This window comes from Nomascus leucogenys, chromosome 21 (assembly GCF_006542625.1).
Source record: "Nomascus leucogenys isolate Asia chromosome 21, Asia_NLE_v1, whole genome shotgun sequence".
Taxonomy (NCBI): domain Eukaryota; kingdom Metazoa; phylum Chordata; class Mammalia; order Primates; family Hylobatidae; genus Nomascus; species Nomascus leucogenys.
Window position 1 is genome coordinate 44,598,799 of NC_044401.1, and position 18,411 is coordinate 44,617,209.

Below are 18,411 nucleotides of genomic sequence, written 5' to 3' on the forward strand. Positions count from 1 at the left end.
TTAAAATCTGACAGTCTGGCTTTGATTGGCGATGCATTTTCTATCCATGCTTTGTCAGCCACTTTTACTCAGTGTCCACGTGGGAAGAATACTAATCTCCTGGTAATGAAAGTGGTTTGTTCTAACAATTTCACATCTTAATTCTGCACATTTCTGATCTCATATGTTTGTTTAATTGTTTATTAGTGTGTACCAGTTGTACAAGAAAATTGATTTTGGGTGGCATATGGGTTTCAGTCATTCTGAAGTACAATCATCTCTGTATCTTCCTTTAAAATTGCCAAAATTGTGCTGTTACTCCAGCCGAACCATGGGGTTTTGGGTAAAGTCATTCACTGTGATTATACCATCAGGGCCAATTCTGTTTGGAAAAAGGTATATCTGCAGTTAATTCATTGACAGTTAATCTTAAGAAGACAATATGCAAACAACTCTCATTTCACATTAATTCTGCTGTTGCTCCTTTTTCTCTTTTTTTGTTTTGTTTTGTTTTCTGAGACAGGGTCTGGCTCTGTCATCCAGGCTGGAGTAACTGGTGCAATCTTGGCTGACTGCAACCTCTGCCTCCTGGGCTCAAGCTACTCTCCCAATTAACTGATACAGACACATACCACCACGCCCAGCTAATTTTTGTATTTTTAGTAAAGACAGGGGTTCACCATATTGCCCAGGCTGGTCTTGAACTCCTGAGCTAAAGCCATCCACCCACCCTAGGGTTACAGGTGTGAGCCACCATGCCCAGCCCTCTTTTTCTTTTAACCCTTGACTGCCTGCTTCTCCTCCTCCTCCTTCTCCTCCACTTCTGTTCCACTGGTCATAGCTAAGTGTGAGTCAGAGTTACTAGGGGGGCTTATAAATACACAGATTCCTGGGCTCCACCCCTAGAGTTTGTGATTCCATAGGTCCAGGGTGTAGCCTGAGATTCTGCATTTCTAACGTGTTCTCAGATGCTGCTGCCACTACTGCTAGTCTCGGTAGCACTCAAAGAATTGTTGTCCTATATCATTCTTTTCCTTCCTCTTCTCCTTCCCTTTCCCCTTTTCTTTCAGATCCATATTTCATGTTTCTCACAATACTTTTCTGTTTCCAGAGCAGTATAATACAATAATCTCACTATCTTGGCCAGCTAGATTTGTTTTCCTGGTATTCTTTCACCTCCACTTGACAAAAGTTAACTTACACTTCCTGTTCCATGTAGTTTAGCATCCTGCTGACGTGTGATGCAGAGATCTCCCCATCCACTTCGGCAATATACGTGTAGAGAAACTGGAAGGTGCTGAACGGGATCCGGGGCGACCCACCATTATGGTCACATGATAAGACCTCACACACTATCTTGAGAGTTCTGGTAATAGTCTATAAAAGTTAGATAAAATGAGGAGAAAGTTACTCTTCCAGGCAATATTCCTGAGATCCATTTAGATACAAGAAAGAAAACAAAAATATTGCTCTTATAAAATGAAGTGGGAAAAATTTAAGATTCTAGAAAGCTTGAAATTTTTACATTCAAATGGCACTAATTCATTCTAAAAAATATTAAGTATTGGGTATCTTTATTTTTTTTCTTTCTTTGTTGGAAGACTACTCAAGGAATTAAATTTATACATTCCTAAGTACTTTAAGATATTTGTTACTTTAGCCCGAATAACCTCACTAAAGGAGGGAAGTTGATTTGCATTCTATATAATTAGAATTATTTCTTCTTATTACCCTCCAATCTTATCTCTAAAGGGCTGAGATAGATGGCCTAGTCTATATAATCCAGCAAGATACTTGTGGCAATGACACAGTAGAGAAGAAGATAAGAGAAGGGTAATTTCCCCAGGAAAATGGAGTCCCAGGAAGATACTGGAAAAATGGTGTTTAACATCAAGATAAACGTTCCTCTAAAGCATCTGGGTCCATCTAAATAGAATCAGCTAGTGCTTTATTTCATATTACATATTACTAACCCTTTTATTGCTGAGGAAATATTGGTTGACAATGAGTGCCAGGAATTTTAATAGAAGGGTTACTACAGAAGCAAACCCTCCTTACAATGAAACTTGAACATTAAAGGAGCACGCTCAGAACTCATCTCATGTCTTTAAATAAACCCACCCTTTGAATAAATGTTACAAGCAAAAGAGTTGTGAAATGAAGGTCAGCAACAGATCTTGGTGGTTTACTCAAACTGATGATGTACGGATCATCCTGACACACTCTTCCAGGGATCAGTGAAAGGTCAGTCCTGAGTCCTTAGGGTGAGTGAAAAAGCAGCTGCTGTATCTTCCCACATGATTAGTAGAGGAGACTTGTCCTGCCTTAGCAGTTGATGTTTGCTGTTCTCCTCTCATCCTCTCCCAGAACAGAATGATTGCCTAGATGGGGCTTCTCTAACTGTGGTGTGTGTTACCCAGGAGCGTAAGTCTATGTCAGGAGGTACTGAGGATGTGAATAAACTATTCCTTGAATGATAGTTTTACTTGATGGCAAGTAATTTAAACATAATTAAAATTAATTTTAATTGAGTTAATATTTCAAATTTGTTTCTTTACATTTAATAAGCATTGTTATTTTATAAAACAGAATCTTCAATAAACCACATGATGTCAAAAAAAAATTGAGTTTGAGGCAGGCCACCTTCCTTTCCTCTCCTCTGCCCCTGGGGGTCCTCTCATGGAAATCGTTGTGAAACGCTGCATCTTCTACTCACTTTCACTTAATTCAGAGCGGATGGGAGGGCGGGCATGGGGCTAACTAGTATATATGAGGCTGTCTGGGAGGATGGTAAGTCATGCATGTGAGTGGGAGAATGCTTTAGGGTAGATTTGCAAGCAAACTCTGAACTTTATAATTTCCACCCACAGCTCACTGTTTCTGTAAAAAACAAACAAACGAACAAAAAAAACCCTCTGCACCCCTAATGCTTTGTTCTGTTGCCCTCTCCCATGGGGCGCTGGTATGGGCTGAATTGTTCCCCCTAAAGTTCATGCGGAAGCCTTAACCCCAGAACTGGAGAATGTGATTGTATTTGAACATATGACCTTTAAAAAGATAAGTTAAAATGAAGTCAGTAGGGTGTCTTTATAAGAAGAGGAGTTAGGACATAGAGAGAGCCACCAGACATGTAGGCACAGAGGGACACAGTTTGAGAAGCTGGCCATTTTTAAGCCAAGGAGAAATGCCTCAGAAGAAAGCAATCCTGCTGACAGCTTGTTCCCAGAACTTCTGTCCTCCAGGACTGAGAGACAACAGATTTCTGTTGTTCAAGCCACCAAGTCATGGCAACAAATTAACATAGGGGCTTTCAACCCTAAACATCATCTTTTATTGATTATTCAAACTACAAACCTTCAAATTCTACTGCCTCATAAGATTTTTAAGTATTTTTAAAGATTGAATGAATGGATGAGTGTATAAATAACTCTTTGGACTGGAGCTATTTGGTAAACTGACCTAAACCTAAAGTAAACAGGTCTTCATTCTCTTGCACAATATTTTTTTTGGGATCTGCTTCACAGACGTAATCTTCAAGCATCTTGCAAGCTTCATTTTCAAAGTTAGAGGTGAAAGCCTTGAAATGTAAATCGTTTGCTAACAAAATATGCCATTCCTTCCAGTGAACATGATTATTTTCTACATATGTGATCTCTTCCTTTTTTAATAATCAGTTCAGTGGAACAGGAGGTGGCATAGGCCAGTCCAGAGGAAGGAGTGCTGAAGGGAGGAGGAATACAGGTCTGCATGCCATCGCTTTCTGAATAATGTGTATTAGATGCAGAGAGCTCAAGATGGAGTAAATGTACCTATTACCTACCAGAGTAAAAATTTCTGTTAGTAGACTCTTCTACAAGGAACAAACTGGCTTTTCTGAATGGCATAGAAATCCTGTCTTGCTGTTGAATTGGCAAAGGAAAGAGAAATTCTGGGCTTGCCTCTAAGGATATATGAATTAACTAGGATGCAAGGTCTTCACCAGATGGTGACCCCTGACTTAGTCTTGGCTATAATAAAATACCTTAGACTGGGTAATTTATAAACAACAGAAATTTATTGCTCACAGTTTTGGAGTCTGGGAAGTCCAAGACCAAGGGGCCAGCAGATTTGCTCTCTGGTGAGGGCCGGTTCCTCATGAATGATGCCTTCTATGTGTCCTCACTTGGTGGAGGGGGCAACTTTTATAAGGGCACTGGTCCCATTCACGAGGGCTCCACCCTCATGACCTAATCAACTCCTAGAGGCCCTACTTTTAAGGCCATGATCTTGGAAGTTGAGATTTCAATATATGAATTTTGGGAGGACACAAACATTCACACCGTACCACTGACCAACCCCACATTTAAGATCCCAGAAACAGTCCAGCTCCAGCATGATAGAAATGAATATAAGGGTATTGATTACTGGATTCATAGGACACCCTTTATTTACAGACTTAACCTCCAGGCTGACTTTATCTCTAGGGGTTCTTTGACATGGGGATGATGAGGAGCAAAGTCAGATATGTCAAGGCCTCTTAGAATTGGAGGAGCTCACTGTTATTCAGAGGTAGGCCTGAGGGTGTCTCAGAGGAAGCAGAGAAGTCTCAGAGGAAGCAGAGAAGTGGGGATAGAATCACAGGATGTCAGAGGTAGATGAACCTCATGGAACATTGAATCCCACCTCCTTATTTTAGAAGGGAAGTAGAAAGATCCAATTCACCTCATGGTTTCCCCTCTCCAGTTTGGGAGGCAGGTACATCAGAGGAAACCTAGCATCTACACAGTGGGCTAAGTAGAGGGAGGGTTGGAATCTGACTTTCCAAAGTCGCTCTTTGTTACTGTGAGGTATGGGGATAAGGGAAGGACTCAGGCACACCACACGCTGGTGACCACCAGAACCAGGGAGCAGATACGACAGCCTGGCAGAGAATCAAGGAGGCCCTTGACACCATTGAGAACGAAATGAGCCAGTGGGGGAGGCATTGTCAGCCTTTCACCAGTCTGGGAGAGACGAGACCAAAAACTTAAGCTGCAAGCAGCTAGCGACCAGACAGACAGGCATTACCATGGAGACCAGAGATGCCAGAGAAGACTGAGGGATGTGAGAAACCCTTCACTTGACTGCTCTGTGGTCCTAGAGTCACCTCTTTCTGTCTACATTTAACTGCCATCTTGGAGAAGAGAGCGTGGTGAGGAAAAACCTGAGATACTGGGAAATTTACCTTTAGGCTGTTTCAGTTACTGCATCAGACTAAAATTTCAGGATTGGATTGAATTTATTTATTTTCTTATTTGACCCTTTGTGGGTGGGGTAGACCAAGAAGATCCGAATTAACTACAGATAAAATTTTAAAGGTATATTTTCCCCCCAAAACGTCTCCAAATGTGGTGTGAAAAAATCTGTAACCCTATGAGAATTTAATAAAATATGTTCATTTTTTATCTTCCCGTTTGTGATTTTCCCCAGTCCTGACTGACAACTCATAGGCCTCTGCTGCTTACTTTCCTTTCCTCCTCAGAGGATAGTGATTTATTCAGTAATAAATGCTATAAAGGACAATGAAGAAAAAAAGCCACAAATGTCCTCTTGTTTACTTCTCTCTAAAGAAATGATTATGATGAAGGCTGTAGGGGAACCTATAGGAAAAGTTGGACTACAATATTTCCACTAAATTTTCTCGGAAACGAAACTGTCAAATATGTATTCCAAGCATATTTGAGAAGAACAAGATTATGTTTAGATATACTGAATGATTCAGACTACCTTTTCGTACCATTTGGTTTTGGCAGAGGCAATTATTTTCTCAATAATTTTCAAACTTGCATGTATCTCAGGGATTCTTTTTAAAAACCATGTTTTTGATTCATTTTAAGTTATTTTAACAATGTTTAGCAATGTACGTTCACATATAAGATACCCAAGCTATAAATATCTATACATATAAACTGATTTCAGCATCTTTGGCTTCAAAACAGTAAAATTGCTTTTCCAATATCAAACAAGTCAAATTTGGAAAAGGCATAAATCTGTATGAACATCCTGCATCCATGGAGATGTCATGACTAAATTCAGAAATAGCCTCATCTCTCTTTTCTTTTGCTTTCTTATGTCTGAGTTCTGCATCCAATTCTGTTTGTTACATAGTAGTTTTCTATAAGATTGTACCCCCTTTAAAAAGTGTCTATTGATACATATTCTAGGTGTCTGGAAGTCTTTTTCTACAGTGGGCTCTTGGTTGTCTCTGGGAATGTGAATGGAGGGAGCGGAGTCAAAATAAATCTGAGGGCAATATTCATAAATGATCCAAGAGCTACACTGTAGTCAACTCTCCCCAGAGCCTGACCATAGTGTTTCCCTCTCTCCTCCTCCCAACCCCTGCTACTGCCTGACAAGCACAGAAATGACCTTGCTTTAGAGAGGAGAAGGACAAGATGAGAAGAGGCATGTTTATCATCAGCCCTGGAGAGTTGACCGCGTGTATAGATGCACTGCCCTTCCAGGCCCAGAGGGAGATTTCCCCTTCAGGAACAAAAAACAGTCAAACTAACTTACAACTCCCAGAGCACTGCAAGCAAGGGCTAAAAACTTCAGCCACTCGATCTCCTCCGTGAAGCGACCCACATTCATCACACTATTAAACAGATCTGTTGGGAGATTCACCACTTTCCACATCTGGGCCAGCTCCTCTGCACGGATGATCAGTCTGCCAGCAACCTGCAGGGCAGGGGACAGACACAACAAAGAGGATGTGGGAGAAGTTGAGACAAGGCCCTGAGAAACACCCCACCCCCAGGCCAGGTCCACATCTCCCAGCACATGGCAAGGGGCGGGAGGGGGTGTTAGGAAGGTAAAGATGGCTCTGTGTGGCAGTTATCTTTGCAAATCCTAGTGAAGAGCATGCTGAAATATAATTTATTAATTGTTAAACTTTAGGTGTCAGAATTATGCAAAAGATTTATATTTATACATTTATATTACATTTATAATTTATATTTATATTTATAATTATATTACATTTATATTTATACATTTATATACATTTTAATTTCTGGTGATGCTTTTATCTGCTGTTGTATTCCTGAATTGTTTTATTCTTTATATGACAGATAGAACAGCCTGAAAACAAAACCAAGGGGTAGAGGGCTTATCTGAGACCACTAATTAATGGTAAAATTAGAACAAGACGTAGGCCTCTTTCTTCCAGATTGCACTGAGTTCTTAGCTTTAGACCTCAAGTGCATCCCTCATGCTTTCCCAGGAATGATATGGGGTATGTGGCTGACCCGTAGGGATTTGGTCTGGATGCCTAATGTTGCTTGATCCCAGGTACTTTAGAGCTCTGTCATGTTCACTGAACAAGGTACTTGGTGGATAAAAGGAGGGAAGGTGACTGATCGTTGGCCACCAATGCAACAAGAGCACAGATGCCAGATGAAGTGCTCCAACACCTTTCCTGACTCTCTGATTCTAGTGAAATGCTAAGCCTCTGGGACGAAGGTGGTTAGCCAAGCCAGTCCTAAATCACCCCAAACCACTCTGTCCTGGACCATAAAGCAGGGTATGGTGGTGCTCAACCATATTTCCTGGGAATTGGCCAAACCACAAACTTTCTCAAGCCAGACCCTCCTCATGCATTCATTCACCAAGCAACTCCCAGGATGATGTGGCTGTGAAGAGGCTCACAGCCTCTCCCTAAAACTAAAAGCTATGTCTGGACCTGGGTTAACTGGGGAGCTAAAATATGCCCTTCCCCAAACTGTGATTGGCATCATATTATGGTCTTGATCAGTAAGGAGACACTGTCGAATGACTGAGGACCTGCACTTTTCTGGAGAGACGAGATTAGCATTGCATTGAGCCCCTGTACATTCTGCCAGCTTCAAGGAAATCTGGGATGACCCCACCAATGACTCAGCCTACAGCCTATTTCAAAATTATTCCCATTTGCCAAGGAAAGATTTACTTTCAGGCCATGGTTTAGTGTATTTTAGGGTGGCGCCAAGTAGTCAGCTGACTGGCAGGTGAACAGAGGGCTTTCGTCTGTACCCACCCAGCCTCAACACTGTCCCTACATTCTCCTCAATGCTGCAGCAGGGCCCTTACCTGAGAATGTAGGACTTTTAACAGCTCAGGTGTTAGCTCTGCCCAGTTACACAAAGCAGCTTGCTCAGACTGCTCTCTCACCGGAGGCATCTCTCCACAGGACAGGGCCTCAAAATAACTACAAGAAAAAAAGTCAGAGAGTAGGAGGAGCATCCTATACGCCAGTGGCCTCTGGAGGTTCTAGCAATCTTTCCCCCTTCTTCTGAGGGAAGGAGGTAGAGAAAGGAACCTTTGTTAAGTGGCTTCTATGTGTCATTATGTTTAGTTCACTTACATATGGGAAAAGCCTGAATGTGTTACTCTCCACTTAGGGCATAGAGAATGCTTAGAGAATACAAAGGTTTGTTCTTCTCTAAGGATGAGGAAGAACCAAGAAAAGTTTGGGTATGCAATTCCCTGGAGCATATTGGGTTCGGGTTTCCTTTTCAGTCATCTCTGAGTGTTTTATACACACAGATATATGTTACATATGTATATATAATCTTGGGAAGAGAAGTTGGAAGAGAACTAAAAAGTAATGTACGTAAGAAAGGGGAAGGCAGCACAGGAATGGTGGCTAGGCCTGTAATCTGGCGACTCCAGAGCCTGAGGCTGGAGGACCACTTGAGCCCAAGAGTTTGAGGCTGCAGCGAACTATAATTGTGCCACTATACTCCAGACGGGGTGACAGAGTAAGACCCCCATCTCTGAAGAAACAAAAAAGGAGGGAAGGGGAAGAGATGGAAGTGTCCTGGGGTGAATCAGGAAGAGTTTCTGGTGGCAGGTAGTGAGGCCTGGGGCTTCAAGAGGGAAGGGAGAGAGGGTTGGCAGGGCAGGCTGCGAGGCTCAGGAGAGAAGACAAGCCAAAGAAGGTTTGAGACAATCTTAAGCTATGAGGTGCCTGTGAAATAAAACTGTTTCTCCATCTTCCCTTAAAATTTTCAGTAAAATCTGCCTGCTCCTCAATGTTTTGTGGAGTGGACTTTGTTTTGGGGCATTGTGAAACAAGTGCTGAGTTCTGTTTCAGGATTGGCATAAGATGAAAAGGGGCTGCCTGCAGCAGGGAACAGACATGAGCCGCTGACATGTGGGTCACCAATGCAGTATGGCAGGGTCTGTCTCCATCAAAAGCCTGGTTATTGATGATCCATGAACCAGAAATTTCTGTCCCTCCCTGCTTTTTTCCCTCCACTACTTCCTCCAGATCCAGGTAGTATGAAAATAATATAGAGGGAATTTTGTAAAAGCCCACTTTAGGGTCAAGCCATACAATGATGGGCTAACCATTGCCTGTCTCTGAGCCACATAGCAAGGCAGAGCGAAAGCTACATGGACTAAAGCAGTAATTGCCAGTCACCCCTTGGAGGTCATCAGCAGGAAGGACACCTTTAACAATGTGCATGAGAAATCTCTGCACACAGATCAGTGTTGGGGTGGGTGGGGCATGGGTGCAATATGACAATAGGAGCAGGGTGTGGCCTCAGGCTTTATAACCAGACTTGGGTGGTATAAATGGGAGGGACAGAGACACACAGTACCTCATTCCACAGAAGTGCTGCCCAGGTAGAGTAACACTCAGTACCAACATCTCTGGACTTCTTGTGGAATTGGTTAGACAACATGGAAGCAAAGCTGTAATCATGGATTTCATTCTTTGGGTTATTGAGCTTCATTTGCAAGTGATCAGGTCCATGGTTATACACATATATTGCAAATTTGTGTTGTAACACATGCCTACCAGAGGACAAATAAGTATATGTCCTGCTGATGCCTGGTAAGAGGTTTCTTCATTGACAACACATATGTAGGGAGATTCTTACTTGCAATGGATTAAAAACGTATTTTGTCTTGGAAATACTTTGCAGAGTTTTATTCTCTAAAATGCTACAGGTTATAAGTAAGTCATATACAACCATCTGAGAGGTGCTTTTCATGTCTGGATAGAATGGAGGGGTCTCTTAGGTCATGTCCTCCTTTTTCATTGTGGTTAAACTACAAACTAGGTTTTTATGGATGTCTAAAAAAATTATAGCACGTGATACAATATGAGAGCAAGCAGGCTAAAATAGTGGAATGCCTCTTCCATAAATGTCAGGGACAATACTAAGCAATGTCATTTTGCTTACTATAAAACAGCAGCACAAGAACAATCAAATGGGTTTGAAACTAACGTATAAGATAAAGTCTATCTGACTATGCCAAAATAAATTAGTCTTCTGAAGCTAAAGTTCAATCTTAGAGGCAATATATAAAATTTAGAATGGAAAACTAAACAGGGCTCATTACTAGGCAAAGCAACCCCCGTTTATGTTTCTTTTTATGAGCACCACTGGCTTATTTTCCTTCCAATTGTAAAAGCTGCATCCTAATCCAGTCCAGGAGCACAGCACTGGCCCAGAGACTCCGAAAGTCCCCTCTTAGATGACATTTTGTGTCTTCTCAAAGGTGTCCACACTCTCCCCACCATCTGGGCAGGACACCTACTCACAGCCTCAGGCTGAGGACATCTTCCCTTCCCCAACTCACTGGCTTTCTCTCAACGGCCTCTCTCACTGTCACTTTCCCACTGAAACCCTCCTAAGCAGGGAATCATCAAGCAGTAAAAATAGCCTGAAAATGGTCCGTGAGGTCTAGTTATCTTCCAACTCCTGTCTCAAGTCCTGGTTCCCCAGTTTCAAGCAGGCAAGTTTGTCTAAGGAGCAATTTCATAGCTGAGAGGTTTTCTGTGCAAAGCTACTTCAATCCAGGCCCACAGCGATTGTTGTGTAAGCTCCATCTACTGAGCAGCCTCTGGAGGTCTCTCCTGAAAGAAAGCACCCGTGTTTGAGGCACACTGTTTTCAGCCGTGCCTGAGGACCCCGTCACTCTGCTTGGCCTTTCCCCAGAATGCAATGTGCACTGTGCGGACATCTTTATGTTGGCAGAACAAATCAGTTCAGAGAAACACTAAAGAAAATAACAACAATTTCCTCCAAGACAAGATACAAAGCGTCTTTGGTTGGGTCCAAGTATGAGTTTTAACAGCAGGGGAGGAAGTGTCTCCTTAAAGGAGTGAACTAGCCGGACTGGTCCCACCCCATCCACCCGGGGCTGTCGCTCCCTCTCCCGGCTGCACTGCTGCCATCTAGTGGTGAGACAGGAGAACGAAGAAAGGCAGATTAAGCTTCGGAGATTCCCAGCCCTTCTTTCCACCGGAAGTGGGAAAAGGAGTGCAGGGAGGAGGTGGGTGTGCGTACGCTGGTGCGACGCGGTCATCTAACTCTTGCTGCTTGCCCCAGGACACGGCTTATTGACCTGGCGTCCTACTGCTCAATCTGGCTCGCTTAGGGGAGGCATCCCATCCTTGCCCAGCTAGATGTAGTATTTATGTGTGAATTTTAAAGCATCAAAGCAATGCAAGAGCTAAAACAAAGACGATGCCGGTTAGTCCCGACCCCCTGGCTGCAGCCATGACAACCTCCGCGGTTTTCCAGGACCCTCTCTCTCCGGCCGTCCTCCAAGGGGTGAAGGCGAGAAAGGAGCACGTACTCGGCTGCCCACTGGATGAGGTCCTGCGGCTGCACCCTAATGGCGGCTTTGGCAAACTCCTTCAGCATCTTCGGCAGCTCCGGCGGGATGCATGTTGGCTTATCTGTCTGAGCCATTGATTGGTTGGCCTATTCTCAGGAGAAAAAAATACATAAGATGGAAACTTCGATTAATAAGATGAGAGCAATCCTGGACAGGAGGTCACCCAGCCTCTGTTTGACCCTCAATTTTGGGGACTCTGCAAGACAAATGCATTCTATTGTTACACAACGCCAAGGTTAGAAAGCTGTCTGCTAACCCCTACTTTTTGTTGTAAATAGTTATGTGCTTTACATAAAAATTACACAGCCCTTGTTCATTTAAAAAGTGGAGGTCAGCAAAAAATTCCCTAATGATATTGCCCCAAAATAATGATATCACCCCCAAAAATCCAGAATTTTTCAGTATATATATGTTTGTAAAATAAAAAAATAAGATTATACAAAACAGCTTATTTACTCAAAAGTATATCATGAACATCTTTCCATGTCGTCCAGCACTTATTAGTTGGGTAAGAATTGTAGCAAAATTTACTCTGAACCCTCTATGAATTGACATTAGGCCATTTCCACATAAAAATAGTCATTAAACAGCCGTTTGATGAGCGTCTCTCTTTATAGCTGCATGTTCTTTTCCACTCTAATTGTCAGGTGGAAAATTCGTACATTTTCTTTCAAAAAGTTCCAGGACAAATTGAAACAAAATACGAAAATCCATAAAGTGTATACAATTCCCTCCACAAATAAAAAATAGATCAAAAGATTTTTTTCTGCTTTTAGTAGAGAAAGGGACAGACTAGATATGCTAAAAAGCTGTCCCTCTTCAAAACACCTAGAGGCCAGACAAATCTCAGTACAAAGCTTTCACATTGCCTTGCTGAGCTTGCAGTGAAGTGAGAGAAATCTTCCAGTGGCCAATGAGGTGAGTAAAGTGGAACCCGCAGTGCTGGGCAAATGAAGAAACTAGGGCTTATCTGGGCACATGTAGATGGCAGGAACTTGAAGCTTTGAGATAAATGGCCAGGCAGGGTGGGTGGAGACCAAGGATTGGGCTTACAAAAGGCAAACGTCTGGACTAAAGGACTCCCCTTCTGACCTAAACTTGAGACCCACCCAGGGACTACACCCTCAGAGTGAAAAGGTGTGGCTGAAAATATCCGCCTACAGGCAGGGGTAAGCAACAAAGAAACCTGTCTCCATTGCTGCTTCTAGTCAGGAGAGAAACAGTCCCCCAGGAGTTTGTAGCCACAGACTAGTTCTAAGTTTTCAACTTATACCAACACCAGCATGGCTGGGAAATCCCAAGACAAGAAACTAAAGTGGTCTTAGGTTGGTAGAACTTCATGACCTTTTACTTTATTTATGTTTTTTTATTTGGAGGAAAAAGAGGATAAAATAATGATTAATTTTAGACTTTGCAAAGTATTAGAAAGGTCGTAACAGTAATATAACCACTAAATCTGTAGAGAGGAAAAAAGGAATTTTTTAAAAACACAAACAAGGAAACAAACAAAACCCTTCATCAGTCAAAAAGAAGGCAAGAAAGGAGAAGTGAAAACGTAGGAAAAGTAGACAAATAACATGGTAGAAAATAATGCATACATATCAGTAATCACAATAAAAATAAATGGGCTTAAATGTGCCAGTTAAAATACAGGTATAGGTACACCTGAAAAAACAAAGACACAGAAAGACTCAAGGTAAAAAGGGTATAAATAAGCAAAGAATAACCAACAAAAGTTAAGGTAGACATACTAATGCCAGACAAAAGATACTTTAAGGCAAAATGCACTATTAGGAATAAAGAATGATAAAAGCTTCAGTTGTTTTTGATAAAATGATAAAAAGCTTCAGTTGTTAAAACAATAACAACAATTCTCAATGAGTATGCCACAGACATCACCGTGGAGGAGTCTCACCATGCTAGGTGGAAAAGCAATATATTGTTTCTGGTGACATATATATGTTATAATATTATAATAAAGAGTAAGGAATGATAAATACAAATTCAGAATGGTGGTTACCTCTGGTGGAGGAGGGAGAGGGATGTCATTAGGGAGATACAACAAGGGTCTCAGTACTATTAGTAATGCTGTATGTTTTAACCTGGATGGTTGCTGCCTAGATGCTTGTTTCATTATTTTTATACTTTTACTTACATCATGTATTTAATTTTGTCAGTATGAAATATTTCATCATTTAAAAACTTACTCTTATAAGTTGTTTCTGATGACTTTTCAACCCATTTTATCTATCAAAGAGCAGTGCCTTATTTGCTCATGTTTTCTGCACATATATATTCTTTTACTGTGTTAAAAATACACACAATTTACCATTTTAAATGTACAGTTCAGTGGCATTAAGTACATTCACATTGTTGCGCCACAATCACCACCAACCATCTCCAGAACTTTTTCATCTTCACCAGCTGAAACTCTGTACCCATTAAGTACTAACTCCCTATTCTCCTTCCCCACAGCTCCTGGCAACCACCATTCTTCTATCTCCATGAATTTGACTATCATATAAAATCATATGGCATATAATATTTGTCCCTTTGTGTGTGGTTTATTTCACTTAGCACAATGTCTTCAGGTTCATTCATGTGGTAGCATGTGTCAGAATTTCCTTTTTCTTCGGATCCATAGTCAGATGTGTTATCCATTGCACCACTGGCCCCAAGCTGAGAATTTCTTTGTTCTTAAGGCTGAATACTATTTTGTTAGATGTACCACAGTTTTATCCATTCATAGGTCAATGGAAAGTTGGATCATTTCCACATTTTAGCTATTGTGAATAATGCTGCTATGAACATAGGTATACAAATATGTGTTCAAGTCCTTGCTTTAAATTGTGTTGGGTATATATACCCAGAAGTGGAATGGATGGATCATATGGTAATTGTATTTTAATTTTTTGAGGAACTGCCACACTGTTTTCCACAGCGGCTGTACCGTTTTCTGTGTCCATGTATTTTGACAGGATCTTTTAGTTGTGCAATTGTTTAATTTCTCTCCTGGAGTCTCAGATAATCTCATGTAAATGAAAAGATGCCCCAATCCTAATTAAGGAAGCTTCCATGACGACAGTAACAATGTTAACCCTTGGTCAGTATAGAGCAAACTTAAGTAAAGCCTTTACTTCATCCCATTGCCGTTTCTAACAACTGGTCTGCAAGCTCTTTTCATTTTGGGGCAAGGAATCTCTTGTAAGTTTTCCATACCCATTGTCTTTCTCAGGGGTTGGTCCTTCTTTAACCTCTTGCAGTTTTTTTTTTCTCTTCTCATCATTCTATTTTTCCCTTAAAAGTTATCAATTATATCTATTAATTTATTGTAAGTGCCAGGTGCACTCATAACAGGACTAGTACTGTGCTAAGTACTGGACCATACATTTTTCTCAAGTAATCCTCAAAATATCCCTATGAGGTAGAGTATATTAGCATTATTTCACAGATGATGAAACTAAAAAAGATAACAGAACTTTTGCAATGACATATAATAAGTGACAGAGGCAGGATTTGAATACACATAGTCTGACATGGGAGGTGGCCTGCTAGACATGACAATTCTTTCCTTCTTGAGCCTTTCTCCTCCTTTGATAGCATATGCCATTCTTGTGTGTCTATTTTCCTCAGCATTGCTCCTTTGCCTCCTTCCATAATTCCTCTTCCTCCTTCCTTGCTCTAAGCAAGAGTTAGCAATCTTCCCCCAACTCAGGTCTTCAGCATTCTTTCTGTTGCTCTTCTTGGAGAGCTTGCAGCCTCTTCACGGCTTTATCTATGACAAAACTGTGTGGATTACACTTGTTTTCCCATCCTTGACCTCTCGCCTCGTGCTTCTATTTCATACTTCCCATTGCCTCCAGGACACTTCACTAGAATCCATTGTCCATCTCCCAACTAAATCCCTCTTCCAGGTTCTTCTCTGAACATGATACCCTAATCTCTCAGTCCTTTGGCCTCAAAGCCTGAGAGTCATCCATTTTCTTCAGTCTGCTGAATCTCACTAAATCCCACTATTTCCTTTGAAATGTGTCTTCAGTTAATCCCTTTCTATTTCTACTCCTGTGGCTCTGGCTCAGCCCCTTATCACCTATTGTGCAGCCTCCTGACTAGTCTCCCTGTCTCAGGTCATTCTCTGGCCTGTCCTGTCCAGTGTGTCCAGATCTATCTTCCAAGTTGCTTTTTATAGTCAGGGAGCACTGCTCACAAAATGACAATCATATCCTGACTTTCAAGGTTTTCTATGATTTATGCCTATAATTCTAAACTAAAAATTTTCTGCTACTTTTTACCAACACAAATTTCCTATACAGTCTGCTCTGGCCACTTTCCAAAAAAAAAAAAATTATATATCCAAAGCTTAACACTGTCTTGCCCACTGTTAACAGTCATCTATCCTTCTTTTCTCTCTTCCCCTCAGTATTTTGCTAATTCTAGCCGGCTTACTTGAAGTGCCCTTCTTCTTTCATCTGCTTAAACCCTATACTTCCCCAGGGTTTTTCATACTGCACCATAGGCGTTCCTAGAAAACTTGGATATCATCAAATATTGTTTGTAGTATGCATTTTACCACTTAATCCTCTTCTGCCTTTCATAGCTCTCTAAAGCTGAGCTCCCTACTAGAGGCCATGGCAGAATGGGCTACAGGTGTGCCATGAAAGATTGATGGTTGTAAACTTTCTATAGCAATACAAAATTTACAACCATTTACAGACTTGAGTTGAAATTATATTTGGATACTGTTTGGCACAGTCGGTAAACTTCCAGATTTCAGTACCTATTGTTTCTGTGCCGAAGGTTTTATGTATAACACCTGCTGCCAGAGACGCCTTTATAGGGCTTTTCCTTTCAACCATCTTGTTAAAACAATCCCTGTACGTCGGATTATTACTTTAATTGCGATGCATTTATTATCAGTGACAATGATAATCTTTATGCATATGTGTTGCAAATACTTAGCTCTACTTTTGATTTAATTTTCTCTTATTTTTCACATTATTTTCTCCTAACAAAGAAGTTATATGATTTGTTTTCATCGTCATCATCACCATCACCATCATCATCATTTGTCCCTAAGAAAACAGTAGATTTTGTTCACTTTTTTTCCCATTGTGACTTGATTTGTTTGTGACTTATTTTTGGCTTTTGATAGTAAACAAATATCCAAAATCTGATACTTAATGGACTTTTATAATGACTTATTGTTTGTTTACAAAAATAATAAACATTTGCCTCAAAAAAAGAAAATAATTTAATTGATTTAATAAAGGAGACTCTAGGCCTTCAGTAAAGTCTTATAAAAATATTTTTTGGCTGGGTGCAGTGGCTCACGCCAGTAAACCCAACACTTTGGGAGGCTGAGGCAGGCGGATCACTTGAGCTCAGTTCAAGACCAGCCTTGGCAATGTGGTGAAACCTGTCTCTACTAAAAATACAAAAATTAGCCAGGCATAGTGGCACATGCCTATAGTCCCAGCTACTCAGGAGGCTGAGTTGGGAGGATGAGGTTGCAATGAGCCAAGATCACACCACTGTACTCTAGCCTGGGTGACAGAGCAAGACCTTGTCTAAAAAAAAAAAAAAAGAAAAAAATTCAAAATATGTAAATTATACTTGAAATAAATAATACTTATAGTTTGTGAAAATCTAGAATTGTAATTATTAAATTAAATAATGTTTCCAAAATTCCCCCTTTACTTACCAAATGCTTAAGTTTTCAAAAATTTTATGTGACTTATTTAAAAATATTCTTAAGGACAGCCATATTTTCTTGAAAACTGATTTTTTGTAGTCAAAAAGGCCTATAGTCTCCTTAAGTACTTTATATATATTATTTATTTTCCATCATAAAAGGTAATTTAAAATTAAATATTAATAATTTTTATTAATATTATTACAAAAATGGTTTCCAAAGTCCTCAGGGACATACAAAAGTTCCTGAAATCACCACACAGTGGCAGAGGCAAGGCAGCTGTTGTGGGGAGCAGGGGTCCCTAATGGGGACTGTGTGTGCTCTTGCACTGGAGGTGATGTTGAATGGGGGCGGGGTGCTGGCCGGTGCAAGTCCAGGTGACTTCTCTGTGCCCTGCAAGCAGGAGTGGTTGCTTAGGGTGGAGGGAGATCTGCTGTTCTCTGCACAGTGTTAGCACAAGGACAGGTGTTGGCAGGGGTGGTGCTTGCTGGTTCTGTACCCACTAAGGCTCTGTCTGCAGTGGCAGTCAGTGGGGTCGGCAGGGGTGGACTACACTCTTGTGTGCTGGCAGGGCAAGTAAAACAAAACCTGCCTGTGCAGACATGGGAAAGCAAAGTGATGTGGGTAGTTGCTGTGGGCTCAGGGAAGCTGTGGTATGGGGAGGGAAAGTACTGGCTGCAGCATGCAGCCATAGGGGCCACCTTGCTGGAGCTCTCCACTGATCAGGCATGGTCCGCCAGTGCAGAAGCTATGGTGTGGACCCCCAAGGCACCTGAGACTGCCCTGTAAGCAGGCATGGCCAGGCTTGGGCCTGGAAGAGGCCAGCAGACCAAGGGGTGCTCAGATCAGACCAGCTCCATCTGATGAACAAGACCGCCCTGCAGAGATAAGGTTCAACAGTTCCCCTACAGCTAAAGTCTCTTATTGGAGCAAGTTGAGCCTAGTGGAATGGCCATCCCTGGCCATGCTGTACTACAAACACTCCCACATCAAACTCTCTGGGCTCCACATCAGCTGGCTTGCTGCCCTACTTCTCTAAGCAGCTCTCCCTGCCACCTCAAGTTTCTGTGGTGACTGAGGGGTCCCCTCCTTCCAGGGTTCCAGTG

General features: G+C 41.5%; 1 protein-coding gene across 1 annotated transcript; it reads right to left on the bottom strand.

Annotated features, from left to right (window-relative positions):
* Window positions 1–223: 223 nt before the first annotated feature.
* On the bottom strand, window positions 224–11,687 carry ROPN1 (rhophilin associated tail protein 1). Its single transcript, XM_030801718.1, has 5 exons — window positions 11,572–11,687; window positions 8,065–8,182; window positions 6,514–6,675; window positions 1,181–1,356; window positions 224–361 (listed from the first exon to the last, which is right to left on the bottom strand). Exons 1-5 carry the CDS (start codon window positions 11,685–11,687, stop codon window positions 295–297), a joined length of 639 nt encoding a protein of 212 aa, XP_030657578.1. The 3' UTR covers window positions 224–294.
* Between the last annotated feature and the right edge of the window lie 6,724 nt (window positions 11,688–18,411).